The following is a 27,417-nucleotide window of genomic DNA, read 5'->3' as shown; positions in this document are numbered from 1 at the left end:
CTTTATTGCTCAGATTGATCTCAAACTCCTGGCCTCAAGTAATCTCCCACGTCAGCCTCCCAAAGTGCTAGGATTACAGGTCTGAGACACTGCACAGGGCCTCATCTTTTCATTCTCTTAACAGGATCTCTTCCAGAGCAAAAATTTTTAATCCTAATTAAGTGCAATTTATTTTTTAAATTTTTATGGATTGTGCTTTTGATATCATTTCTAAGAACACTTCCTCTAGCCTTAGATCCTGAATTTTCTCTAGTTTTCTTCTGAAAGCTTTATATTTTACATTTATGATTCATCTTAAGTTAACTTTTGTATAAGGTGTGAGATTTAGGTTGAGATTCCTTTTTGGGGGCTGTGAATGTCCTATCTTTCTTCCATTAAATTGTTTTGCACCTTTCTCAGAAATCAGTTCGCCATACTTTTATGAGTCTATTTCTGGATTCTATTGCACTGACTTATGTGTCTATCCCTCTGCCAACAGTCTTGATTACTGGAGTTACACAGGAAGTCCTAATATCAGGTACAGTGATTCCTCTATTTTTTTCAAAATCATTTTGGCCATTTTGTAGTTCCTTTGCCTTTCCACATAAATTTTAAAATAAGCTTGTTTATATCTACAAAAAATTTTCCTGAGAGTTTGATAGAAATTGTGTTAAATCTATAGAACAATTTGGGGAGAACTGACATGTTCACTATGCTGACTCTTCCAATCCATGAACACAGTGGTCTCTCCATTTATTCAGATCATCCTTTTATCAGTATTTTGGTGCTTTCAACATACAGGTTCTATACATATTTTGTTAGATCTGTCCCAAAATGTTTCATTTTCTTAGACCAATTATAAACACTGTGTTTTAAATCTTGGTTTCCATGTGTTCATTGGTATATACAGAAATACAACTGTTTTTTCTTGGGGGGCACATTTTTGTATGCTGATCTTGCATACAGCAACTTGGCTTAACTCACTTATTAGTTCCAGGGAGGTTTGGGGGCAGATTCCTTGGGATTTTCTACATAGACTTTTATGTCATCTGCAAATAGGGACAGTTTTATTTCTTCGTTTCCAATCTGTATGCCTTTTATTTCCTTTTCTTGACTCTGTGTGCTGGCTAAGATTCAGTACCCCAATACATTTTTTAAAATTCATGTTGAATTTAAAAACCTACAGAGGAATTCCAGGAGAAGCACAAACAACTTTTTCCCGAATCAAGATGCAAATTGCTAACAGAATACCTCATTACCTGAGTATTGTTTGTGTGCATTTTATACAATGACACAGCACAGCCATCAAAATCACAAAATTAACAGTGATGCTCAAGTTTCACCAACTGTCCCAATAATGTCCTTAAAATATCCAAAAAAAGATCCAATCTATAATAACATTTAGATGTTGCATTTAGATGTCATATTTCTTTAGTCCCCTTCAATCCAGAACCATTCCTCAGTCTTTCCTAGTCTTTGTTAACCTTTTGAAGACCATATGTCAGTTGTTGTACAGTGTGTCTCCACGTGAGTTGTCTGATATTTCTCCACAAATGAGTTCAGTGTGTGCATTCATAGGTTCATCAGAGTGATGCTCTGTGCTCCTTGCACATTAGCAGGTGGTTCAGGATTTTGATGTAATGTGTCCCATTATTGGTCTATTGTTTAAGGTTAGTGTAAGCCAGATTTCTCCACTGTATAATTGATGTTCCCCTCTTTGTATTTAATAAATATTTTGTAAAGGGATACTTTAAGACTGCATAAACACCTCGTTCCTCATCAAATTTTCACTCACCAAGTTTAGCATCCATTTTAACATTTATTAGTTGGCAACCTATACAAAGGTAGAACTTTCCCTATTGCTTATTTACTCATTCGTTTCTTTATGTCAATACAGGTTCATGGATTCCTGTTTTATTGAATAGGTTACAATCATTATTTATTTTGATGCTCAAATTAGCCCAGATTTGGGCCAGCGGGCTCAAGCTGGCTTTTGTGTCCTTCTGACATGCCTTCATCATTTTTTGAGCATGTCCTTATGTTCTGGCACTACAAGACATTGCACACTATTCTTGTATTTTCCCTGTCCTGGCCCTGGATTCAGCCATTTCTTCAAGGAGCCCTATTTTCATCTTAGTGGAGAATAAAATTTAGATATCAAAAGCTAAGCATGTCCAATAATAATACGGTGTCACTGCTCCCAAAACTTCTCAGTGGACAGAGCTAGGGAACATATGTATGCACACACTTACATTCATTTCTATCTGCATATCCACATTCACTGAAAACCATGCATCTACACACTGATACACTAATGCTAATCTGACATTACAGGGCTCGCTCTGGCTTTTCCCCACTCTTCACACACAGGCCCCCCTTCAAGGACGTCACACCCTTACTTACATGCCTTCCACATGTGGATCCCCAACCCCAAGGGCTTTTAGACTGAATTATTCAGGCAGAGAGAAGGGGAAGCTAAATGATATCTTTAATACTTTACTAACCTATTATTCAGAGATAACAAAAATTGTGCACATTTTTTTTTTAATATCAATCCCCCAAAAAAGGCTGTACCTGTTAAAGAATCAACTGTGTAAGAAGAAGGTGAATGGGGGAAGGAGGAGAACCGGACAAACAGGGGCGAGAAATGAAGCATATGAGAAATACTTCAAAGTCATCTGATGCAGCCCTCTATAATTCATTCACAAATATTCTCAAGAAGGTCTCTGATAATGAGAAAACCACCTACAATAATGAGTGTACTAGTTCAGATGGTTAGTTTGTACGTTTAAACAGCTCTTGGGAGTAAGAAAGATCAGCTTATACTGACATGAAATTCACCAATGGTATTATTCACTCATGAACACTCTACTCTAGGTCTGTTTTGGGTTTAACACAGGATAATGAATTCCTTTTTCCACATAAAAGGACAAGTATCTAAAGTCAGCTATCAATCTGCTCTGTTTAGGTTTCCTCTTTTCCTATCTAATCAATTCTAGCTTCTTACTAAGAGTTCTAGTTCTTATTCCTTAGAAACACTCCGGTGCATCAATGGCCTGTAGAAATAAATTATTAAAAGCACAAATACAAAGACCAAAGTCCTAACAGTTAATGAGAAAACCTTTAAGTAAAAAAACTGTCAAGAATAGATTTGAGAATATAAAGTACTAAACTGACAAATGGTCTTTATTTTCAAACTTTAGAAGGGATATCAGCAAATATTTACTTAATATTACAGTTACCATAAAATTTATGTTAAATCTATACTTATTCTGAGAACTATTATAAAAGTTTTTATTTAAATCTTCTTACTAAGAAGGATAACAACTACTTTCTTATAATGTATAAATATTTATTTTAACATTTGAAGGTCTATTGTCTTATAATTCTGAGACTACCAAAATGTTTCTTTATTTTTTTATTTGTCTGCACATTTTCAGGGATTTATCTGTAAAGAAAATCATAGCATGTATAACTGTGGTGGTTCTGAAACATATTCGTAATTCTTTGATACTTCTTCCAACAATCAATAGAATATTGATCCTCTCCCCTTGAATAGGGAAGGCCTTAGTGATGCAGCCCTAACAAACAGAATATGGTGGAAGTTATGTGTAACTTCTGAGCCTAGGTCACAGAAGGCAATAAAGGCAGGTATGATAGCTCACACCTGTAATCCCAGCACTTTGGGAGGCCGAGGTGGGAGGATCACTTGAGGCCAGGAATTCAAGAGTCTGGGCAATACAGCAAGACCTCATCTCTACAAAAAGTTTAAAAATTAGCCAGGCATGGTAATGTGCACCTGTAGTCGCAGCTACTCAGGAAACTGAGGCAGGAGGATCCCTTGAGTCCAGGAATTTAAGGCTGCAGCGAGCTATGATGTTCCAGCCTGGGCCACAGAGTGAGACCCTGTCTCTTAAAAAAAAAAAAAGGGCAATATAGCTTGTACCTGGCTTTTTAAGAACGCTTACCCTTCAAACTTAGCTGCCATGTTGTGGTAAACTCCAGGTCACATGGAGATGCCATGTGTAAGTGTTCCAGCTGACAGCCCCAGTTGAGGTCATAGTCAAAAACAGAATGAAGAAGACTTCCAGGTGACTCTAGCCCCAGCTGAACTACAACTGAACAAAAGACCTTGAGCAAAAAATCACCTATCTGAGCCCAGTCAACTCCCTACCCCCAGATTTGTGAACATAACAAATGTTATTGTTTTAAGCCACTGTTTTGGGGTGGTTTGTTATATAGCAACAGATAAAATGACAGGTTCCTTTCTTTCCAATCCTTATGCCTTTTATTTCTTATTCCTGCTAACTATACTGGCTAGGATCAAAAACATAATATTAAGCAGGAGCGGTAACAGTGGGCATCCTTCTTTTATCATGTCATCATTAAGAGTGACATCGTTGTCTGTATCTGTTAGATATCTTATCTTAGGTTACAGAAGTTCTCTTCTATTTCTAGTTTGCTACATGTAGTTTTTATTAATCACCAGCAAGAACATACTTCAAATAATCTTTCTGCATCAATTGAGACAATCATATGGCTTTTTCTCCTTTACTTTGTTACTGTGAATTATATTTATGAGATTTTCTATGAAGCCACCCTTACATTCCTAAAATAAAGTTAATATGGACATGACATATTACGTTTTTCATATATTGCTGTATTCAGTTTGCTAAACTTTTGTTAGGATTTTTACGTCTATATTCATGAGGAAGATAGGCTTGGAACTTTCATTCCTGTTAATTAACGGTTTGGCTATCAAAATTCTATAATGGCCTCACAGAAAGAAATGGGAGTATTCTCTCTTTTTTCCTATTATCTTGGAGAGTTTGCTTCATTATAAAATACACCTACAAAACCAAGTGGCCCAGTTAATTTCTTTAACTGTAACAGGACTTTTCAGACTCTCTACTGCTGCGTTGAGTCAGTTTTGGTAAACTATTTTTCTAGGAATCTGTTCCATTTCTCCTAAATGATCACATTTATTACCATAAAATTGTTTGCCATATTCAATTCACTTAATTCCTTTCCCATCTGTGTTTATGTTCCCCTTTTTCTCTTAATATTGTTTATACGTATCCTCTCTCTGTTTGATTATTCTTGCTCAATCTTGCCAGAGTTTAGTAGTCTTATGAAGGAACTAACATTTGGCTTTGCTGGTTCTTTGTACTGTAACTTTTATTCCTATTTCTGCTCTTTGTTTTAAATTATTTCCTTACTGCTTTGTGCTTATTCTGTTATTTTTACTTTAAATTAGGTTAGACAGCATAACATTTGTTTTTAATATAAACATTTAGAGCAATATATTTTCTTGGTAGTACTGTTTTTGCTGCTTTATGCAAGTTTTGGTAAGTAGTTAAGTTTCCATTATGAGTTTGTCTTGACCTTCATCTTATTTAGAAATGTTAAAATTTCCAAATTTATGGAATTTTCATCTTCTTATTAATAACTGATAATTTGCATTAAGATCAGAGAATATGGCCTCTAATATAGCAATTCTTAAATTTCAAGATTTACTTTATAGCCTAGTTGATGGTCCTTTTTTTCCTTTTTACAAATAGTCCATGTAAGTCCTATAAAAACGTGCATTTTCTAATTGTTGGACATAGGATTCTCTATATTTTTCTTATTAACAGTGTTGTAGAAATATTCTTTTTTTTTTTTTTTTTTGAGACAGGTTTTCACTCTGTCGCCCAGACTGGAGTGCAGTGGCACAATCATTGCTCACCGTAGCCTCAAAGTCCTGGGCTCAAGCCATCCTTCCACCTTAGCATCACAGGTAGCTAAGACTGTGAGTGCACGCCACCATGCACCACACCCAGCTAATTTTTAAATTTTTCTGTAGAGACACTATGTTGCCCAGGCTGGTCTCAAACTGCTAGGTAGCCTCAAGGGATCCTCTTGCCTCAGCCTTCAAAAGTGCTGGGATTATAGACATTGGCCACCATGCCTGGCCTGATCTACTTCTTTATAAATACTTTGTCTTCTTAAGAAGCCCATGAACATGGACTTGTCAATTTCTCCCCATAATTCTATTCATTTTTACTTAATATATGTTGAGGCTACTTTATTAGTTGCATACAAATCTCAAAGCTAACCTCAACATTTAAATTTAAAGTAGCTATGCCATTTGCTGAGATCATTGACGGGGAGGCAGGAAGCCTAGAAGTTTTTCTTACTTCTTCCATATCCAGTAACTCACTGAAAAAAGATATTTATTGAGAATCTTCTTGTTTTGTAGCAGCAACAAACTATAGACTATATAACCTGACATACTACTGGAACCATAAGTCTGTGTTAATTTCCTTCAAAATCTGGCTGTTTCACATGGATGAACCTTGAGGATATTATGTCAAGGGACATAAGCCAATCACAAAAAGACAAAACTACATGATTCCTCTTATATATCTGCTATCTAAAATAATCAAACTCTTAGAAGAAAGTAGAATGGTAGTTGCCAGAGGCTGGGGGGCCGGGGGAGAAGAAAATGCTGCAGAGTTGTTATTCAAGGTGTATAGTCATGCAAGATGGAAAAGTTATAGAAATCTGTTGCACAACAATGCACATGCAGTTAACAATATTGTAATGTACACCTAAAATTGCTAGAAGGGCAAATTTGTGTTATATATTTTTTACCGCCCCCTGCCAACGCAGAAATTGTCCAGTGAAAAGAGATAATAGTTCACTGAACTACTGCTGGCACTTTCTTTTAGAACAAATAGTAAACTAGGATTTCTACCTGTACATCAAACAGTAAGGAAGATTTCAAAATTTGGCAATAGTCTCTAATAATATAAAGACATTCCCAAAGTGACCATTAAAACCTACTTCTCTCTTTTCAAACAAGCAAGTTCTAGCCCATCTCTTCTATGCTGTCTCATAGCTAACTGAGGCAACTCTGGGTTATGGCAATTATAGGATAATTGTGGATTTCTTCAAACTTTTTCTATTTCAAAATCGGCTTTTTCCTTTAAGTTTCTCATATTCAGACTTCCAAATGTAGTTTCCATATGTCAGTCTGAGGACTGGTGCCAAAGTGGGTTTAAAAGAATCATGTAAGAAGATTGTTTAAAAATATAGATTTCCAGACCTGCTAAATCCAAACTTAGAAAAGAAAGATCTGGGATTCTGAATTTTTTAAAAAAATTATTTTTCCATTCCCTTTTATCTCACAGGCTACGATTCATTTTCTCAAAGGCCATCCCTGACTCCTTACGCAGAGCGAAGTGCCTCTTCTCAGCTCCACCAATACACTGTCATATCTAACAGTATCTATAACATAATTATATATTTATCTCCTCAACTATACTGTAAATTGTTAGAGGACAAAGAGCATATATTCATCATTGTAGTCTCAGCACACAGCATGGCATCAGAAATACAGCTGGTTTCTGAACCAAACCAACAACTGTAAAGTATCTATTATGTACAGAAACACGAGTTTAAATGATATGATGACTACCAGTCAGAAAAGGCGTATCAGTGTCATCCCAGGAGCTTGTAAAAAATACACATTCCTGGGCCCATCTGGACTTAGTGAAAAAGAACCACCATCTACCATCTATCTCCATACCTCCTCTATTAGATGAGAATACCACTCACGGGAAACGGGTTGTTGAGTTGATATTTGTAGAAGGGGACTTTGATTGAAATGGGTCAAAATGAGGGAAGGGGCAGAGTATTTTGAAAAGGGAATGACACATTTGAAGACACTGGGGTGTTGAAAAACAGTCACAATAAAACTCCAAGTGATTCAGTTTTCCTGAAATGAATAATTTATAAGAAAATGGCTAGAAAAAATTTAGAGGTGTGTTCCCAAAAGCTCTAGTAAGATAATGCTAAAAAAGTTTAATTTTTTTATAAAAAGTTGTAGAGCACTATTGGAGGCGGGAGAGGAAAACAGAGTTGCATTATACAAAGATTACTTTGGATATTATGACAACGGATTGAAGCAGGAATGGAAGGGAGGCAAAATAAAAAGTTTCTTAAAAAATTAAAGGCAACAAAGCAAGGTGTACAACCAGAAAATACTGTCTTCAAAACTCATGTTAACAGTGTTAACACTACAGAATTATTCTCTCTAGCTCAGTGACTCTCGGGCAGTGATTTGGAGGGGATAAAGGAGCACCTCAGTGTTGGAGCTACCGCCCGCACCCCCATTCCCTGAACACACCTGCCACAACTGCGGGTGCGACGAGCCCCACTGTCAGAGGAGCTCTGTCATATCCTCATGGTGCAACCAAAAAAAGAAGAAAATCACTCTTCTAGCTACTTATCTTTACAAACACTAACACTTCTAACTGGTACAGAAAAATGTATTTAAGAGAAACATAATATTTAATAGTAATTTATAATAAACACGAAATATTTTAAGAGACTGTTTCTCATTTGATTTGCCCAAAATCAGCCAATATATTTTTAATGGAAATGTACTTTGTTGACAAAGAAAAACATTCTATTCATGTAAGAATAAAAGTGTGGGTTTTTCCCTAGTAACTGATGGATTTTCAGTGGTATACGCAAACCCTAAACACCTATAATCACAGACTATGATGTATCACATATAAAGGAACACAGTGTGAGGCCTTGAAGAGAGTGAAATGATTCAACCTGCACAGGAGGACACTGGCATGCCAGCACTGTACCCTACGGGCTGGGAGGGAAGCAAAACCTTGAATGCAATTGATTTGATACGGTTTAAGTCCCTACTAACAAGTAACCCTAAAGAGAAAAACCTATGTTTAGTCCACTAAAATCAAACAAGGGAAAGCATTCTGAAGTAGGAAGGCAGCCCAATTTAATATATGAATGAGCCATACCAATCAGAACAAAAAGTAAAATCACCTCATGATGAACACATTTAAAAACCTATTATTATTATTATTATTATTATTGTTATTATTACTTTCGGAGACAGAGTCTCACTCTGTTGCTCGGGCTAGAGTGCCGTGGCATCAGCTTAGCTCACAACAACCTCAAATTCCTGGGCTTAAGCGATCCTCCTGCCTCAGCCTCCCGAGTAGCTGGGACTACAGGCATGTGCCACCATGCTCAGCTAGTTTTTTCTATATATTTTTAGTTGTCCAGCTAATTTCTTCCTATTTTTTTTTTAGTAGAGACAGGGTCTCGCTCTTGCTCAAGCTGGTCTTGAACTCCTGAGCTCAAGCAATCCTCCTGCCTCGGCCTCCCAGAATGCTAGGATTACAGGCGTGAGCCACCACACCCAGCCTAAAAACCCTAGTATTATGATTGTTTACAAAATTTTATATGAGGGGGGGTGTGTACATCACAATCTAAATGTCCAACTACAGGTGAACTGTTACGTAAAAGAATATATATATATCCATCCTCATTAGTATAGTGGTTAGTAATATATTAAAAAAAAGAAAAAAGAAGCTGGATGTAGTGGCTCACGCCCATAATCCCAGCACCTTGGGAGACTAAGGCAGGAGGACTGCTTGAGGCCAGGAGTTTGAGACTAGCCTGGGCAACATGGCAAGACCCCATTTCTACAAAGAAATTTTTAAAAAGCTGGGCATGGTGGCGCATGCCTGTAGTCTTAGCTACTTCGGAGGCTGAGGCAGGAGGATCACTTCAGCTGAGGAGTTTGAGGTTGCAGTGCTCTATGATCATGCCACTGCATTCCAGTCTGGGCAAGAGAGCGACACCCTGTCTCTAAAAACATTTAAAAAGAACAAAACAAAACAAAACAAACAAAAAAAGAATGGTATATTCAAAGTCACTGTCAAAGCCATTAAAAACTGTTTATCAGAGGAAAATGTTTACAATATCTTGCTAAGTAGGAAAAGACCTACAAATTACTGTGTGCAAGCTTCTAAGCTAGGCACAGTCATATATACTCCCAGCACTTTGGGAGGCCCAGGCAGAAGGATTGCTTGAGCCCAGGAGTTTGAGGCTGTAAGGAGCTATGATGGTATCAGTGCCTGAGTAACAGAGGAAAAAAAAATTTAAAAAGATTCTAAATTTGAATATATGTATGTGTTTATTCAGAAAAACACCCAAAGAATATAAATCCAAAAGTTATTACTTGTTTTTAAACCATGAGTTATTTTTCCTTACACTTTTCTATGTTTTACGAGTTTTTTGTAGTGAGTATGTACTACTTTTGTAATTTCGGGAAGAAGAAACCAAACTTCACCAATAAATATTTCAAACAATACTTATACAGGCAATGGAATAATATGAAAAGGAAATATATATATATGCATATATTATATACACATATGTAATATGATTACAATTAAAGAAAGAAAAATTATGCATAAGAAAAAAAGGATGATTAGGAAATACACCAAAATAATGGTACTTGTGTTTGAAGGATGAAATAATTATGGGTAATTATTTTTTCCTAGTCTATGCCTTGAAATTTTTCTTCAAAGAATGTGTATTATGTAACTAGGAAAAAAATTACCACATTTATCAACCCTGACCCCAAACCTTCCTTTACACTGTATCCTGCCTCCTAAAACAAACCAAAAAATATATACATGCACACAAACCCGTAAGTACTTACATGGGCTTACGTCTCTGTATCTGTTTCGATTTCTGTTTTCTGGAAACTTGGCCACTCTATGAGGATAGTCATGGGACTCATTTCGAATTTCCTTAAAATAACAAAAATATATTTTAATATCCTCTTTTTTTAATATCTCTCTTAAATTTTATACAGCAAAACATATTTTCCCAGCCAGTATAAAATAAAATGTATTAATCCCTTATGATATGCCAAGTACTATGCAAAAGCATTGTCTACATCGCCTCATTTAATCCTCACAATACTAACAAATGATTCTCCCCCCATTTTATGTGTAAGGGACAACAGGCTTTACAGGCTTTCAAAGGTTAAACAATCCACCAAAGGTCATAAAGCTCATAGGTGGCAGCTCCCAGGACTAAACCAAGGTCCTTCAGACACTGAAGCCTTGTGCTCTAGATCTATTTATTTACTGCTAATTAGGCTCTAGTCAACAGCTATAAGCGAGCACGAAACACCTTATGTGGCAGAACTAATGCAATGGAGGTATCTAAGGTTAGCCATATCATATTCAAATTCTGATTAAAACTCTTATAACGTCAACCTAAATTGTAGACTTTCTACCTTAAAATTCTGACCTATTTCTGCACCTTTCTGCCACATAATTGTTACTTTATTTTGAAATATTCTCAAATTTTATCTTTAGAACCATAAATGCTTAATAACAACTAGTATGCCTGAGGCTCATTTTAGAGCCCCTAGGGTTCTCCGCATTACACTTTGGAAGATATTCTGCAAGGGTGTCTGCACTAAGTACTCACTACTGGATGTATCCAATAAGGCCAGGTTTTATCTCCCAAATGGAACATTGTTCTAAGAATTCAGATAAAAATAGAAGTATAACAAAAACAAAAAAATGTGCTTTAACAGCAAAAATTAAATTGGGCTTTAGCTCATGCTACCACATATAAGAAAAAGCATTTAAAAAGTTAGGCACCGTATTGTTTTATAAACTAAACATAAATAAGTTATTCAATTAATTTCTTGAAGAATGTCCTTACTGAGGGTTCCTTACTTTACTGTCTGCCGAGATCCTACAAGTCCTAGGACAGGTAACTTTCTAGTTTATGACTTTACCCTTTGGGCCTAGTATAAAAATTCTTCAGTGAATAGTCAAGATATTCTCTGCTATATTTTATTAAATTTCCACCTAATTTCCAGGAACCGTTAAACTCAATTATTAGTTCCTAGTACGTGTTTTTGGGGGTGAGAGGGGAGAAGAGATAAAATTTTATGAGATTAAAAAAAATAAAGATTCCTTAATAATTTGGGGGTATAAATAAGATGCCTATAAACTCTTATTACACCGTAAAACCAATACACCCAAACTGAGTATCCAAAGGTTTTACTGATGGAACATGATGAACACATTTCTAATCTAAACTCAATTTTTCTATAACTGAATGAAATGTTAACAATAGTTTTGCAAGATGTAAAACACTATTATTAGCCCACAGTGTGGAAGAAGAGTTTAATTTTATTCTTTCCCAATAGAGAGTTGATTTGATACCATTTACTGATTTTTTGCATTTATCAGTAACACCTGCTTTATCTTAAACCAAGTTTCCACCCATGTTGGATCTGTTTCTAGGTTCTCATTCTATTTCACAGAATCATTTGTTTACTTTGGAGCAGTAGCAAACTTTAGTTAGTCCAGCTTTGTAATACGTATCTGGAAAGGCATGTTGTCCCCTATTTATTCTGTCCATTTGCATTGTAGTTCATGGTATTTTAATTCATTTTATAATTTTCTTCATAAGGATATGCTAAAGGCTAGCATAAATATACACTAAAGGCTTTGTTGCTATTGTACATGGGATTTTTTTTTTAATCTACTGGTCATTACTACTTGTGTTAGGAAAGATACTGATTTCTTATTGGGGGGAAGGGTGTAAGACTCCCTCTGTTATCCCAGCCCTTCCTGACTTCTGTTACACACATACACCCATTTACCAGTTAAGTCCATCTGTCAGTTGCTAGTTCCTATTTTTAGACTAGAAAAACATATTTGTGTATACCATAACAAATGGTTACTGATGTTGCAAAAGAGGGGGGCCCCAAGTAAATAGGAGGGAAGAGAATTAAAATTTATAAAACACAATAGCACAGACAAGTCCTTGGGGTTAAGAAATATTATCCGTTCATAACATGAATGTATTTTATTTTCTCAGCTAATAACAAAAAGAACTCTTGAAGTGAGCCTCTTCTCTCAAATCTCCAATGTTACTGTTTGTTCTCCTTTAATTTCAGTGACTTTAGCAAGAAAAGAACCCCCAATATTTTCAAAAGCAGCTGCCAGAGATGCATACTAGCTGCCTATTCCAATATCCTATCTTTCTTACTAAAGGCATCTGATTTTATTTTCTGACTACAATGAGCCCAACTAAAAACCTATTCTTCTCAGACTCCTTTACAGCTAAGAATGGTACCGTGACACCGTGTGGCCAATGGGAATAAGCAGAAATCACTAAAGAAGACTGGCCCCGCGAACCCTTGTCCTTCGCACTTCCACCTGCCTGGAATGGTTTGATATCCAGAGGGTGAGGGCTAGAAAAAGACAGGAGCCATCCTGTGACCACAGGTAAAAAGCGCATTCCAAGGAAGGCTAAGCAGAAATAGGGGGACTGCGTCCATGGAGCCACAGTAACAGCCCTGAACTCCATCTCCAGAATTCTTGTCACATGAGAGACATCATAAACCCTCATTTGTTAAATCAGCTATTGCTTGATTTTCTTTCCTATGCAGCTAAATCAGGTCTCTAACTAATATATATGGCATAACCAAATCTCAACAATAACTACATCTAACACTGATGAGGCATTTCCAGTAATATCCAAGACACAAAAATAAGTAATTTTATAAGCACATCGTATAAGTAATACAGAGTGTTTGTCCAAATCGCATTGGGAAAGCAGACAGCTGGGCTATTCACTAGATCTATGATATATGGCAAAATCAGCTCCACTTACGTTTTGGTGCTAAAACTTTCCCCTTCTATAGCAAAGAGAACACATAAACAGCAGCCCTAAAATTGTATCTGGAATGTTTCCCATCAGTAGTAAAACCTGTTAATCCAGGGTTTCTCAGCCTCAGCACTACTGGCATTTTGGGCTGGGTAACTTTTTGCTGTGAGGGTTGTCCTGTGCATTGCAGGGTGTTTAGCAGCAGCATCCCTGGCCTCCACCCATCAGATGTCAGTGGCACCCCTCCCTCCAGCTGTAACAACAACAACTCTCTCCAGACATTGCCGAATATCCCTGGATAGCAAAATCTACCACAAACATGCTCCCACCAACACACAGTTGAGAACTACTGTTCTAATCTAATACCAAACCATATCTTTAATTAAAGCTAACTTTAAATGGCAAGGATCCTTGTTTTAAAGTATAATTTAACTAAAAATTTTAAATCCAATTTCATTTTAATATGATTTTTCCTCAAAAAAGCAAGGAATAGAGTCATTAGTCACTTCTTCCCTAGTGGCAATGGTCCAAAATGTAGGCAACTCATAGCACAAAGATATCTTTCAGAGTTATTTATAATGTTGAAAGACCAGAAGTAATCTGTCTAATGACAAAGATTGGTTGAAAAAATCATGGTCTATTAAATTGAATATTATGCAGCCATTTAAAAAGCAGAGCCTCATGTCATGTTAGTAGAAGCACAAACTGACAATCTCTTGGAAGGATAAACTATGATAAATAAGAATAATAAATCAGTAAATGGAATTGAGCCATTATATGCTACTTGGTAGAAAAATTCACTTAGCTCCTTTGCTGTATTTGAAATTTATATAAACATGTACATTGGCTATATTAAGACTGCCCAGCACCTCCTTTTCCAAAGAAGTCTAATTTTGGGAACATTATGGAATAATCCACTCCAACGATTAGCTTGTCTCCAGGGCAATGATTCTAACTTTAAATTCTGAACATATCTTACTTCCAATGTATCTACTTTCTTCTGTTATTTCACCTAAAATTTTCACATATTTTCACACATTTTCATATATAACATTTAATCCCTCTTGAAATTATTTTGATATATGGCTAGAAGTAAGGAACTAAACTGACTCTACTACAGAAACAATTTTACTGGGCTCAAATAATGCTGGACTGAAAGACATTCTCTTATCCATCTAGCTAGTCTTCATTTCATAAGCAGTGACTGTGGCTACATGGTACTATTAATATTTAAGAATTTAGGGATTCTGGCCGGGCCGGTGGCTCACGCCTGTAATCCTAGCACTCTGGGAGGCTGAGGAGGGTGGATCGCTCAAGGTCAGGAGTTCGAGACCAGCCTGAGCAAGAGCGAGACCCCATCTCTACTAAAAATAGAAAGAAATTATCTGGACAACTAAAAATATATATATAGAAAAAATTAGCCGGGCATGGTGGTGTATTTCTGTAGTCCCAGCTACTCGGGAGGCTGAGGCAGGAGGATCGCTTGAATCCAGGAGTTGGAGGTTGCTGTGAGCTAGGCTGAAGCCATGGGACTCTAGCCCGGGCAACAGAGTGAGATTCTGTCTCAAAAAAAAAAAAAAAAAAAAAAAAAAAGAATTTAGGGATTCTCAAAAATCTCAGGACTTACGCTTAAATTTCAAAAGTGTACTTCACATAAAGTCGTCTGCATAATTTCAGTTTTCATTGCAACGATTCTTGCATGAAGGTCACAGAATTCAGAGGTCCTTTCTTAAATATTCACAGAATTCTCAGAACAACTTGGTTATAGGATGGTCTTTAAAGAAACTGATCCAGGAAGGTTTATCTCAATAGTGTTGTTTTCTTTCCTCTCTCACTAGAAGGCAAAAGCTTTTTTAAAAAAAAAAAAAAAAAAAAAAAAGAAAGAAAGAAAAAAAGCAATGCTCAGTACTAAAGCTAACCAAGTCTCTACCCTGTGACCAAGGAAAAAAGTGTGTAAGTCCGCCAAAAAAAAAGACACATGTTTATAATGGATTAATTCATAATACAAAACCTGAAGGGGAAAAAAACTGAAACGTGCATGAACATGGATAAACTGTAGAATGGTCACACACTGGAATACACACAGCAATTTGAAAAGAACGATCCTACTGCTACATGCAGCAACAAGGATGAACTTCACAGACAAACTATGGAACAAAAAGAAGCCAGACACAAAAGAGAACACACTTGGAAATTTCCAAGTATGTGAACAAGCAGCAAAATTATTCAATGGTGACAAAAATTAGAATAGTGGTTATCTCTAGGAAAGGGCATGAGGGAGCCTCTGTGGTGTGGTAAATGTTTATATTTTGATTTGGGTGGTGATTGCACTGATGTATGTGTTGTAAGAATTCATTCAGCTATCTGCTTACAATTTATGCATTTTGCCTATGTTATGCCTCAAAAAAACAAAGGTTAAAATGGTGTAGCCACTTTGGAAAACAAATGCTAAAAAAAGAGCATGTGAACAAGCTATTCTACTCCAAGGCACAGACCCAAGAGAAATGAACACGTTATGTGTACACAAAAATCTGTATCTAAATATTCCTAACAACACTATTCGTAATAGCAAAAAGTAAAAAAAACCTAAATGTCCATCAACTGATGAATGGATAAACAATGTGGTATGTTATCTATACAATGAAACCTTATTTATCTATAAGAAGAAATGAAGTAATGATACACACAACACATAGATGAAACTTGAAAACATTATGCTAAGTAAAAGAAACCAGACACAAAAGACCACATATTGTATGATTCTGGTTACATAACAGGCAAATCCAGTGACAGAAAGCAGATTAGTGGTTGTCTGGGGCCAAGGTGGAAGTGGGAATGGGGAATAACTATTAATGTGTACACACTCTCTCTTTGGGGTACTGAAAATATTCTAAATCTTTTTTTTTTCCCCCGAGACAGAGTCTGGCTCTGTTGCTTGGGCTAGACTGCCGTGGCGTCATCCTAGCTCACAGCAACCTCAAACTCCTGGGCTCAAGGGACCCTCCTGCCTCAGTCTCCCGAGTAGCTGGGACTAGAGGCATGCGCCACCATGCCCGGCTAATTTTTTCTATATATTTTTCGTTGTCCAATTAATTTCTTTCTATTTTTAGTAGAGACAGGGTCTCGCTCTTGCTCAGGCTGGTTTCGAACTCCTGAGCTCAAACAATCCGCCCGCCTCGGCCTCCCAGAGTGCTGGGATTACAGGCGTGAGCCACCGTGCCCGGTCTGAAAATATTCTAAAATTAGGATTTGGTTGCACAACTGTGAATACACTAAAACTCACTAAACTATACCCTTTAAATATTTTTATGGTGTGATATACATCTCAATAAAGCTGAAAAAAATTGCAGAGTTGAAGTGGATGCTTTGGTAAAATACTCTATTTCTTTGCTTTTGGATGCTTTCTAGTCTATGGTTCAATAAAAATAAAAAGATAATATTAACAAAAACAAAACAAGTCATCATTCTCCAAAATAAGGCTACCATCCTATGCTCCCATCACACCTACATAACCAGATTCACTTGGCTTCTTCATGTGATGAAGACTTAAAAGCTTCACAATGCCGGCCACAGTGGCTCATGCCTATAATCCCAGCATTTCGCTTTCTTAATCTTCTTACCCATGATGGGCTAAACTTTCATTCATCTAGCCTTATCAATAAAATATTCTCTTAAACATAAAATTTCAAGATAACTGATATTTTTTAAAGTGCAAAATATTTAAATTTTAGTAGAAATATTTCTAAAATGCATTACTTGTCTTCTAAAACAAAAATATACTAAGCACAATTTAACCTTTTCATGAGTCATCACACATATTATTAATAATTTAATGTGCTGTAACACAAGTGTAGCTCACGGGATTGTCCAAGTAAATACAGCTCTTTATATTAAGTAGCCAAAGTGCTTTATTTTGAGCTTTTATATGTGATTTACTTGGAGAGAAAAAAGTATTTTTACTTTTTAATAAACTAATATATATTCGTTGTCAGAACTCAGGACTCTATAGATCAGCCAAAAAGAAAATTAATAGGGTCTACTACTACATAATTCAGAGATAACCTAAATTGTCTGGACTCTTTAGTTCATGAATAAGTTGGTGTAAATAAATATATACTTCAATTTTTTTAAAAACATGGGACTACACAGGCATATTATTTATATACCTGCTTTAATCTCTTAAAATATCACATCATAGATATATTTTCCTGTTTATACATTACCACCATCATCTTTAATGACTACTGTCTTTGTTTGTTTGGCCTGCTATAACAAAATATCTTAGACTGAGTAATTTATAAACAACAGAAATTTACTTCTCACAGTTTTGGGGCTGAGAAGTCCAAGATCAAGGCACCAGCGGATTTGGTGTCTGGTGAGGGCTTGCTCTACTCAAAGATGGTGTCTTCTTGCTGAGTCCCTTACATGGTAGAAGGAGAAGCAGGTTCCCTCAAGGATCTTTTATAAGGGTACTAATTCCATTCATGAGGGCAGAGCCTCATAACTTTATCACCTCTCAAAGGCTCCCTCCTCTTAATACTATTGCATTAGGGATTCAGGTCTCGACATGTGGATTTTGGGGGGACACGCACATTCAGACCATGGCAACTACAAAATACACAATCTTTTGTTATAGGGTACCTCATCATTTATTGTACCCAATTCCTCAGAGCAGACTTCTAAAATTTCACAAGTACTAAAAACAATGTGATGAATATCCTTAAATATGATTATATACAATTTTCAAAGTATTTCTTGATAACCCTCTAAAAATGGAACTCCTGGATCAAGAGCATATTTTGTCAATACTTCTCAACGAAGACTGAAAATGAGGTTTTGTCTCACACTCAATAATATCAGCACTAAAGTCCTATCTCTTTTTCTTGTCCTCACATGTCATCTAGATTCTTCTGTACTGTTTATTCTTTCAGATGAACCTTAAATTTAAACTCTCTTTAGGCTGACATTTTTTAAAAATTACACTATAGATAAGGAGAACTGGCATCTTCCAACAGGAACTGGGGTTGTTTCTCCATTTACTTAATATTTAAGTCTTCCTTGTCATTTAGTATTGAGTTTTGCTTTTTTTTTTTTTTCCTGAGACAGGGTCTTGCTCTGTCATTCAGGCTGGAGTGCAGTGGCACCATCACAGTTCACTGCAGCCTCAAAATCCTGGGCTCAAGTCATCCTCCTGCCTCAGCCTCCTAGGTAGCTGGGACTACAGACCACAAAACTCAGCTAGCTTTTTTTCCCTTTTCTGTTTGGAAGAGATGGATCTCACTCTTGCTCAGGCTAGTCACAAACTAGCTGCAACCAGACTTTTATGCCTTTTTATATATTCCTGTTTAAAACTCTGTGGTCCCCTTTGCTCTTCAGATCTAAGATCTTTTTGGCTCAGAGACATCCTTCCACTATTTCATTGGTTACAGCCTCACTTCAGTTTCCTCTGCTCTTTCAAGAATTCCTATTTCCATGTGTTTTAAGTGCTCTCTCATAATATTCATTTTTTACATCTTTTTCCTGAGTTCTGAAAGACTTTTCTCAAGCTTACTTGGTATTCTGTACTATCTACTCTGCTAGTCAGTACTGAATTTTCTATTTTAACAATGTGTTATAACTTTAAAAACTCTTTACTGTTCTCAAATTTATTTTATTCTACTTTAACCACCCCCTCTTGTCATATGGGATCCTGAATGACAATTGTCTCTATTTCTTATACTACTTCACATGCTCTAAATGATAACGTTTTCTTGAGGTACATTTTCATATCTAACATGCTTATCTTTACAGAAATAAAGTACACGCATCAGTTCCTCATCCAAGCCTGTGTGGATGCTTACACTGTTTATTATCGAAACCCACTCAGTCTCAAAATATTAATCACATAGATCACTTTTCTTACAACTGTGTTCAGGTCACTTCAATGATAAATTAGAATACAACAATAACAAAAGCTTCTAGTGCATGGGATTACAGGACTTTAATAGTCCTGGAAAATTATATCCATGTGTCATAGTTTCCTATCACCTTTCCTGCTGTCAATTCTTACTGCTATTTGTATAACTGTGTCTCGTAATTTTCTCTTTAAAAAATCAGACCTCAGAATTTTCCTTGAGACAACCAAGGAGCCATTCTATTACTAATAAGTGCCATAAGAAAAGTATGTTCACATTTAAAGGAAACACTGGGTGAGCATTTATTTTGGTGTGAGGCAGTGAAAAGCACAGCACATGAACAGATCTGAAGAATGAGCAGGAGTGTGCCATGTAGGCAAGTAGGGAAAGAAGGGGCCAAGCAGACAAAACAGCTTGTACAGCAACACAAAGATGTGAAAGTACACCAAAAAAAAAAAAAAAAAGTATGAAAGAATGAAAAACTGATGTATTGCAAGCACAAGCAACACAACACTGTGGTGCACAAGAGAGAGAAAAGCCAAGAAATGAGGATTAACAGATGGAGAGAACAGATTATGCAGACAATTATTCATGCTTCATTCACCCAATTCACATTTAAGTACTGTGTAAATTACAAAGACAGTATTCAAAGGGGGCAGAGAGTACTGCATTATTTAACAAACAGTATAAGGAGGAAATTTTTTAAAAAATTAACTGGTTGAGAATAAAAAAAAGGACACCTGATTTTACCAGTTCTATTCAACACAATACTGGATGTTCTAGCCAGAGCAATTAGGCAAAATAATAATAATAATAGGCATCCAAATTAGAAAGGAAGATATTAAACTATCTCTATTCTCAAATGACAATTTTATATGTAGAAAACCCTTAAGAATCCATTAAAAAAACTGTTTGAATTAATATACAAATTCAGCAAAATTGCAAGATACAAAATCAACACACACAAATCAGTTGTACTTCTATACACTAGGGATGAACAATCCAAAAAAGGAAATTATTATAATAAAGCAATCCTATTTACAATAGCATCAAAAAGAATAAAATACTTGTGAATAAACTTAACCAAGGAGATGAAAGACTTGCACACTGAAAACCACAAAATATTGCTGAAAGAATGACAGCTTAAATAAATGAAAAGACATTCCATGTCATGGATTGAAAGACTTCAGGTTGCAGAGATGGCAATACTATCCAAAGCAATATACCGATTCAATGCGATCCCTATCAAAACCCTAATTACAATTTTTTCAGAAATAAAAAAAAAAAATCCTAAAATTTATAGAGAATTTCCCACAATCCTGAAAAGCCAAAGCAACCTTGAAAAATAATAACAAAGTTGGAGGGAGGACTCACAACTTCCAGATTTCCCAATTTCAAAGCTTACTACTAAGCTACAAGAATCAAAACAGTGCTGTCACAGCATAAAGACAAACATATAGATCAACGATATGTAATGGAAAAACCAGAAATAAATTCTCATATCTACAGTAAATTGATTTTCGATAAGGGTGCCAAGACTGTTCAATTGGGAAAGGACAGTTTTTTTCAACAAATGGTTCTGGGAAAACTGTATATCCACATGCAAACAATGAAACTGAACCCTTATCTTACATCATATACAAAAATTAACTAAAAATGGAAAAGAGATCTAAGTGTAAAAACTAAAACAATGAAACTCTTAGAAGAAAACACAGGGACTGAAAATCTTCATAAATTTTGATTTCTCAATGGTTTCTTAAATATGACACACCAAAAAGCACAGGCAACAAAAGAAAATAGATAAATGACTTCATCAAACTTAAAAACTTTTATGCATCGAATGACACTATCAATATAGTACAAATAAAATCACAGAATAGGAGAAAATATGTGCAAATCATGTATCTGACAAGGGATTAATATTAAACAAAAAATGGGCAAAGGACTTGAATAGACATTTTTCCAAAGAAGATACATAATTGGCCAATATACATATGAAAAAAAAAGATATTCAATATCCTTAGTTATCAGGGAAAGACAAACATAAACCACAATGAGATACCACTTTATACATACTTGCATGATTATAATCAAAAAAGTAGAAAACAATAATTGTTAATGAGGATACAGAGAAATTAGAATCCTCATACATTGCTGGTAGGAATATAAAATGGTGCAGCTGCGATGGAAAACAGTGTGGTCATTCTCGAAAAAGATAAATATAGTGGTGGACACCTGTAGTCTCAGCTACTTGAGAGGCTGAAGTAGGAGAGTCGCTTGAGCCCAAGAGGAGTTCCAGGCTGCAGTAAGCTGTAACTGTGCCACTGCACTCCAGCCTGGGCGACAGAGCGAGATTCCATCTCTTAAAAAAACAAACAAAAAAACTAAACAGAATTACTGTACTATTATTATCCAGCAATTCCACTTCTAGGTTATATGTTAAAAAACTGAACACAGAGACTCAAACAGACACTTGTACATCAATGGTCACTGCAGCATTTTTCACAATGGCCAAAAGGTGGAACAACTAAAGATCTATCAACAGATTAATGGATAAACAAAATGTCTATATCCAGACAGTGGAATACTATTCTGCATTAAAAAGGAATGCAGTTCTGATACATGCTATAACATGGCTGAACCCTAAAACATCATATTAAGTGAAAATAAGCCAGACACAAAAAGACAAATATTGTATAATTCCACTGATATTAGGTACCCAGAAATAGGCAAATTCATAGAGACAGAAAGTAGAGGTTACCAGGGGCTGGCGGCTAGAGACAATGGGGAGTTATTTCTTAATGGGTATAGAGTTTCTGTTTAAGGTGATGAAAAGGGTTTAGAAATAGTGGTGGCGGGGCCCAGTGGCTCATGCCTGTAATCCTAGCACTCTGGGAGGCCAAGGCCGGAGGATCGCTTGAGGTCAGGAGTTTGAGACCAGCCTGAGCATGAGCGAGACCCCTTCTCTATTAAAAATAGAAAAAATTAGCCAGACATGGTGGTACACACCTGTAGTCTCAGCTACTCTTGAGGTTGCTGTGAGCTATGCTGACGCCACAGCACTCTACTCTAGCGAGGGTGACAGAGCGAGACTCTGCCTCAAAGAAAAGAAAGAAATAAGGCTGGGCACGGTGGCTCACGCCTGTAATCCTAGCTCTCTGGGAGGCCGAGGCGGGCGGATTGTTTGAGCTCAGGAGTTCGAGACCAGCCTGAGCAAGAGCGAGATCCCGTCTCTACTAAAAATAGAAAGAAATTAATTGGACAACTAAAAATATGTAGAAAAAATTAGCCGGGCATGGTGGCGCATGCCTGTAGTCCCAGTTACTCGGGAGGCTGAGGCAGTAGGATCGCTTGAGCCCAGGAGTCTGAGGTTGCTGTGAGCTAGGCTGACGCCACGGCTCTCTAGCCCGGGCAACAGGGTGAGACTCTGTTTGGAAGAAAAAAAAAAAAAACTCATGAGATCTATATGGAAGTATTCTCAATATACATTAAGTGAAAAAGGTGCAAAACAGTATGCTAATATCTATTTCACGAGGGTAGAACAGATGGATAGAGGAAGACAAGTAGGCTTATATATAGATAGAATAACTGGAAAAATACATAAGAAACTGGTTACAGTGATTACCTGAGGGAGAGGACTGGAGGAAAGTGACTTACATTTTTCTTACCTACCCTTTCGTACTGTTTAATTTTTGCCATGTTCATGTAATCCTAACCAAATTCTTTATTTATTTGTTTAAATACAGGTTCTAAAGTTAAGTCCTGGATTCCTATTTGGATCTGCTAAAATACAATATAAACTTGGAAAAGTGCAGTCTGTTTACTCATTTGAAACTACCTCTTAGATAATCCACGTAAAGTGTATAGCACATGAGCTCAGTTAAAATGAGCTATTTTATTCTTTATACTCTCTTCCTCAAAGACAGGGGCTTCACAAAGAGAAGTGTGATGAAGAGAAGAACCTATTCCAGCAGGTCTCTTATCTCCCCAACCAGCAATAGGAATTAAGGACCATAACCAAGCTCAAACATCCTAAAACAATGGTTTTTCAAAGTATGCAAAATACTTCATACTTCATTGTGTCCTTTCACAGTATCTCTATGTAGGGTATATGCACAAACATTTGACTAATAAAAGAAAGTGAACACTTTCCATCATATAATTTAGGATTCACTTAGGGATTTAAAGTATAAAAAAAGAAATGTAGGTATGTATGTCATCCCATAAGCAGAAACTCATTATCAATTTGGGATTATCTTAAGGTCCTATCTTTCTCTTATAAAATTAATGGAAGATTATTTTTTTCCGATTTCCTCAATTCTTATTTGCCACCCCACCATAACAGTTCAAGGGAGAATATTCTACAGTGCAGGATATAAAGCTTTCTGTACATTACATATAGAACAAATACTAAATTGTTACTTGATATTATTGAATAAATTCTGTGTGTGTGAGCATGAGATGGGGTCTCACTCTATTGCCCAGGCTAGAGTGCTAGTGGTGCAACCAGAGCTCACTGCAACCTCAAACTCCTGGGCTGAATCCTCCTCCTGCCTCAGCCTCCTGAGTAGCTGAGACTACAAGTGTGTACCATCATACCCAGCTAATTTTTTAAAATTTTTGTAGAGATGGAATCTCCCTACTGTTGCCCAGGCTGGTCTGGAACTCTTGGCCTCAGGCAAACCTCCCGTCTCAGCCTCCCAAAGTGCTGCAATTACAGGTGTGAGCCACTGCACCTGGCCATTTAATAAAATATAATAAAATAACTATTTCAGGGACCAGGCGAGATGGCTCACACCTATAATCCTAGCACTCTGGGAGGCTGAGGCGGGAGGATAGCTTGAGGTCAGGAGTTCGAGACCAGCCTGAGGCAAGAGCTGATACCCTGTCTCTACTAAAAATGGAAAAATTAGCCAGGCGTGGTGGTGCATGCCTGTAGTCCCAGCTACTTAGGAGGCTGAAGAGGAGGATCACTTGAGCTCAGGAGTTTGAGATTGAAGTGAGTTACTGAGAGTAACAGATTCTGTCTCAAAAAAAATAAAATAATTATTTCACCCTGGCAATGAAATTAAGTTACAATAATAGAGATTTTAAAAATAAAAACTTTAATATTCAAAATGCGAGCTTATGTTTTGTACCTTCACTTGTTAAAACATAAATCAGAGCAGAAGCAGTTCCTACTGTTAATGGAGAAGCTGCAATCTTCTAAAGTTACTCTGGGGTACCAGGTCCTTTACTGGGAACAGAGCGGTACAAACTCTAGTATTAATAATTGTAAAACCTTACGCCTTAATGCACTGAAAGAATTCCTGGAAGCACTATAAAGTACATTATAAAGAGGAATTGATAGCTTTCAGAGTATAAAACTGTTCAAATATAGTGAAAGAAAAAATGATTCAGTATGAGATTTTCTTCAGAGGAATGAAAGCAGTTTGAAAAGAGGTTATAAATGATCAGTGACATGAACCAAATGAAACTGATAGAACAAAGAGCATATTAAATCAGACATACTCCTGTGTAAGCATTATCAAAAGATTAAAAAATAAATAAATCAGACATACTTGGTTTTGAAAGGGATCAGAAGAGCACATGGAAAAAAAAAATCACACACGAATCACATCAGAAAAGAAATCCACAGATAAAAGCATCTAACCTTAAATCAGTTTCTTGACCACAACTTCTTGTCCTGGGGATCACCAACCCCAACAATCTTTAGGGGCCTATGAACTCAGTAAAATCACATGCTAAATTTGGGGAGATTTTTTATGTGGATATTTCTCTTATACACAAGTTTCATTTTAAAGGTATCTAAAGATCTTTAAAAGCAAGGCTGTCAGCGTTAAATCAAAACAACTTCCTGAGCCATTAGTACTACTGGACCGTATATAGCACTACATTTAAAATGGCATTACATTTTTTTTTTTTTTCTGAGACAGAGTCTCACTCTGTTGCCCTGGCTAGAGTTGAGTGCCGCGGCGTCAGCCTAGCTCACAGCAACCTCAGACTCCTGGGCTCAAGCGATCCTACTGCCTCAGCCTCCCGAGTAGCTGGGACTACAGGCATGCGCCACCATGCCCGGCTAATTTTTTCTATATATTTTTAGTTGTCCAATTAATTTCTTTCTATTTTTAGTAGAGACGGGGTCTCGCTCTTGCTCAGGCTGGTTTCGAACTCCTGAGCTCAAACAATCCGCCCGCCTCGGCCTCCCAGAGAGCTAGGATTACAGGCGTGAGCCACCGCGCCTGGCCTACTTTTATTTTTAATAGCTATTTCAGACAATAGTACTGCAAGGTAGAGTATCATTCCAATTAATATAACAGAAAAGTATGGTATTTTACTCAGGAGAGTCAGAATTTATATTCTAATTTTTTTTTTTTTTAAGAGACAGCCACCCAGGCTAGAGTGCAGGGGTGTGATCATGGCTCACTGCACCCTCGAACTCTGGGTCTCAAGCGATCCTCCTGAGTAGGTGGGACTACAGGCATGTGCCACCACACTTAGCTAATTGTTTTCATTTTTTTTTTTTAAGAGATGGTATATCGCTGTGCTGCCCACGCTGATCTCAAACTCCTGGTGTCAAGTGATCCTCCAACCTCATCCTTCCAAAGCACTGGGATGACATGAGTGAGACAACGTATATTCTTTAAAAATTAGCCTGCTGAATTGTATCTCTCCCTCAGTTATCAGCTGCTGTGTTTTAAACTTTATATGCTAAATTGATTTAGGATTTAATATATGGCTAATCACACAGGGGTAGGGAACATGTGGCCTTCTGATTTCAAGACTTTTTTTTTTTTTTTTTTTGAGACAGTGTCTCACTGTGTTGCCCGGGCTAGAGTGCCGTGGCGTTAGCCTAGCTCACAGCAACCTCAAACTCCTGGGCTCAAGCGACCCTCCTGCCTCAGTCTCCCGAGTAGCTGGGACTACAGGCATGCACCACCATGCCCGGCTAATTTTTTCTATATATTTTTAGTTGTCCAATTAATTTCTTTCTATTTTTAGTAGAGACGGGGTCTCGCTCTTGCTCAGGCTGGTTTCGAACTCCTGAGCTCAAACAATCCGCCCGCCTCGGCCTCCCAGAGAGCTAGGATTACAGGCGTGAGCCACCGCGCCAGGCCAAGACTTCTTTTTTAAGCACCAAAGGAGGCGATGGGTATTACCAAAAGCTCTAGTTTACTATCCTCTGACTCTTAACAGCTTTCCAATAAGAAAAAAACAACTTTAATGGAGCATTAAGTGAAACTACATCTCAGACAAGGAACAGGGAGCAGAGAATCTAGATAAGAATTTCCAGGGGAAACAAATCATAGGCATGTTTACTAGACAAAGTGAAGAGCATGTTTATGTTAATTTTAATTTTACTTACCTAGACCTTATCTGTCCACATCTCTGGTTTGCCCAGACTATTTTGATGGCCAAAGGGAAGAAAGCAGGGAGAACAGAGCAAGCTGCTTAAGAGAACAAAGATGAGGCAGCTAAGAGAATGCAGGAGACTGTGAGAGCTGTAATGGTTCTCTAAGTGGGAATCAGGAATTCTCTGCATTGTAAGGATCTGAGAGAAGTCAAAAAAGGGCTTTTAAGATTCTTGTTAAAATCAAGAAATTGAACAAGAGACAACTGGAAAAGCTACGGGACAAATGCAACTATCTGGATTTCCATAAATATAGGTATCGATAATCTACAGAACATCTGTCAAAGGCAAAACCATGATTTCTCGGGTCATATTCTCCATTGGGGCACCTTCCCAAGGCTGCTTTCTGTTCAAGCAGTGGTCCTTACCTTTTGAGGCGTTGCATAGAGATCCATTAAGAATCTGATAAAAGCTATGGAATCATCTAGAAACTAAATACCTGGGTACACACATACCTATAATTTAGCATACAATTTCAGGGAGTTTGCAAATCCCTTTCAAGTCTGATCCATGGATCCCAGATACTGTTTTAAAGGCCTTAAGTCCCCAAAATGATCCTATCTATTATAACACATTCCGCTCCCTCCTCACCGCTAAGAATTAAGATGAGTCCCT

General features: G+C 36.9%; 1 protein-coding gene across 4 annotated transcripts in view; it reads right to left on the bottom strand.

Moving 5' to 3' along the window:
* PTPN2 (protein tyrosine phosphatase, non-receptor type 2) overlaps positions 1-27,417 on the bottom strand; it is a 105,803-nt gene that overhangs the window by 72,580 nt on the left and 5,806 nt on the right. For all 4 annotated transcript variants that reach the window (XM_012649987.1, XM_012649989.1, XM_012649988.1 and 1 more), the window contains exon 2: positions 10,514-10,604. In XM_012649987.1, coding sequence (XP_012505441.1) covers positions 10,514-10,604 — 91 coding nt within the window. The remainder of the gene's footprint in view (positions 1-10,513; positions 10,605-27,417) is intronic.

This window comes from Propithecus coquereli, unplaced genomic scaffold (assembly GCF_000956105.1).
Source record: "Propithecus coquereli isolate 6110/MARCELLA unplaced genomic scaffold, Pcoq_1.0 Scaffold308, whole genome shotgun sequence".
Taxonomy (NCBI): Eukaryota; Metazoa; Chordata; class Mammalia; order Primates; family Indriidae; genus Propithecus; species Propithecus coquereli.
The sequence above is the reverse complement of the archived record's forward strand: the minus strand, read 5'-3'. Positions and strand labels throughout refer to the sequence as shown.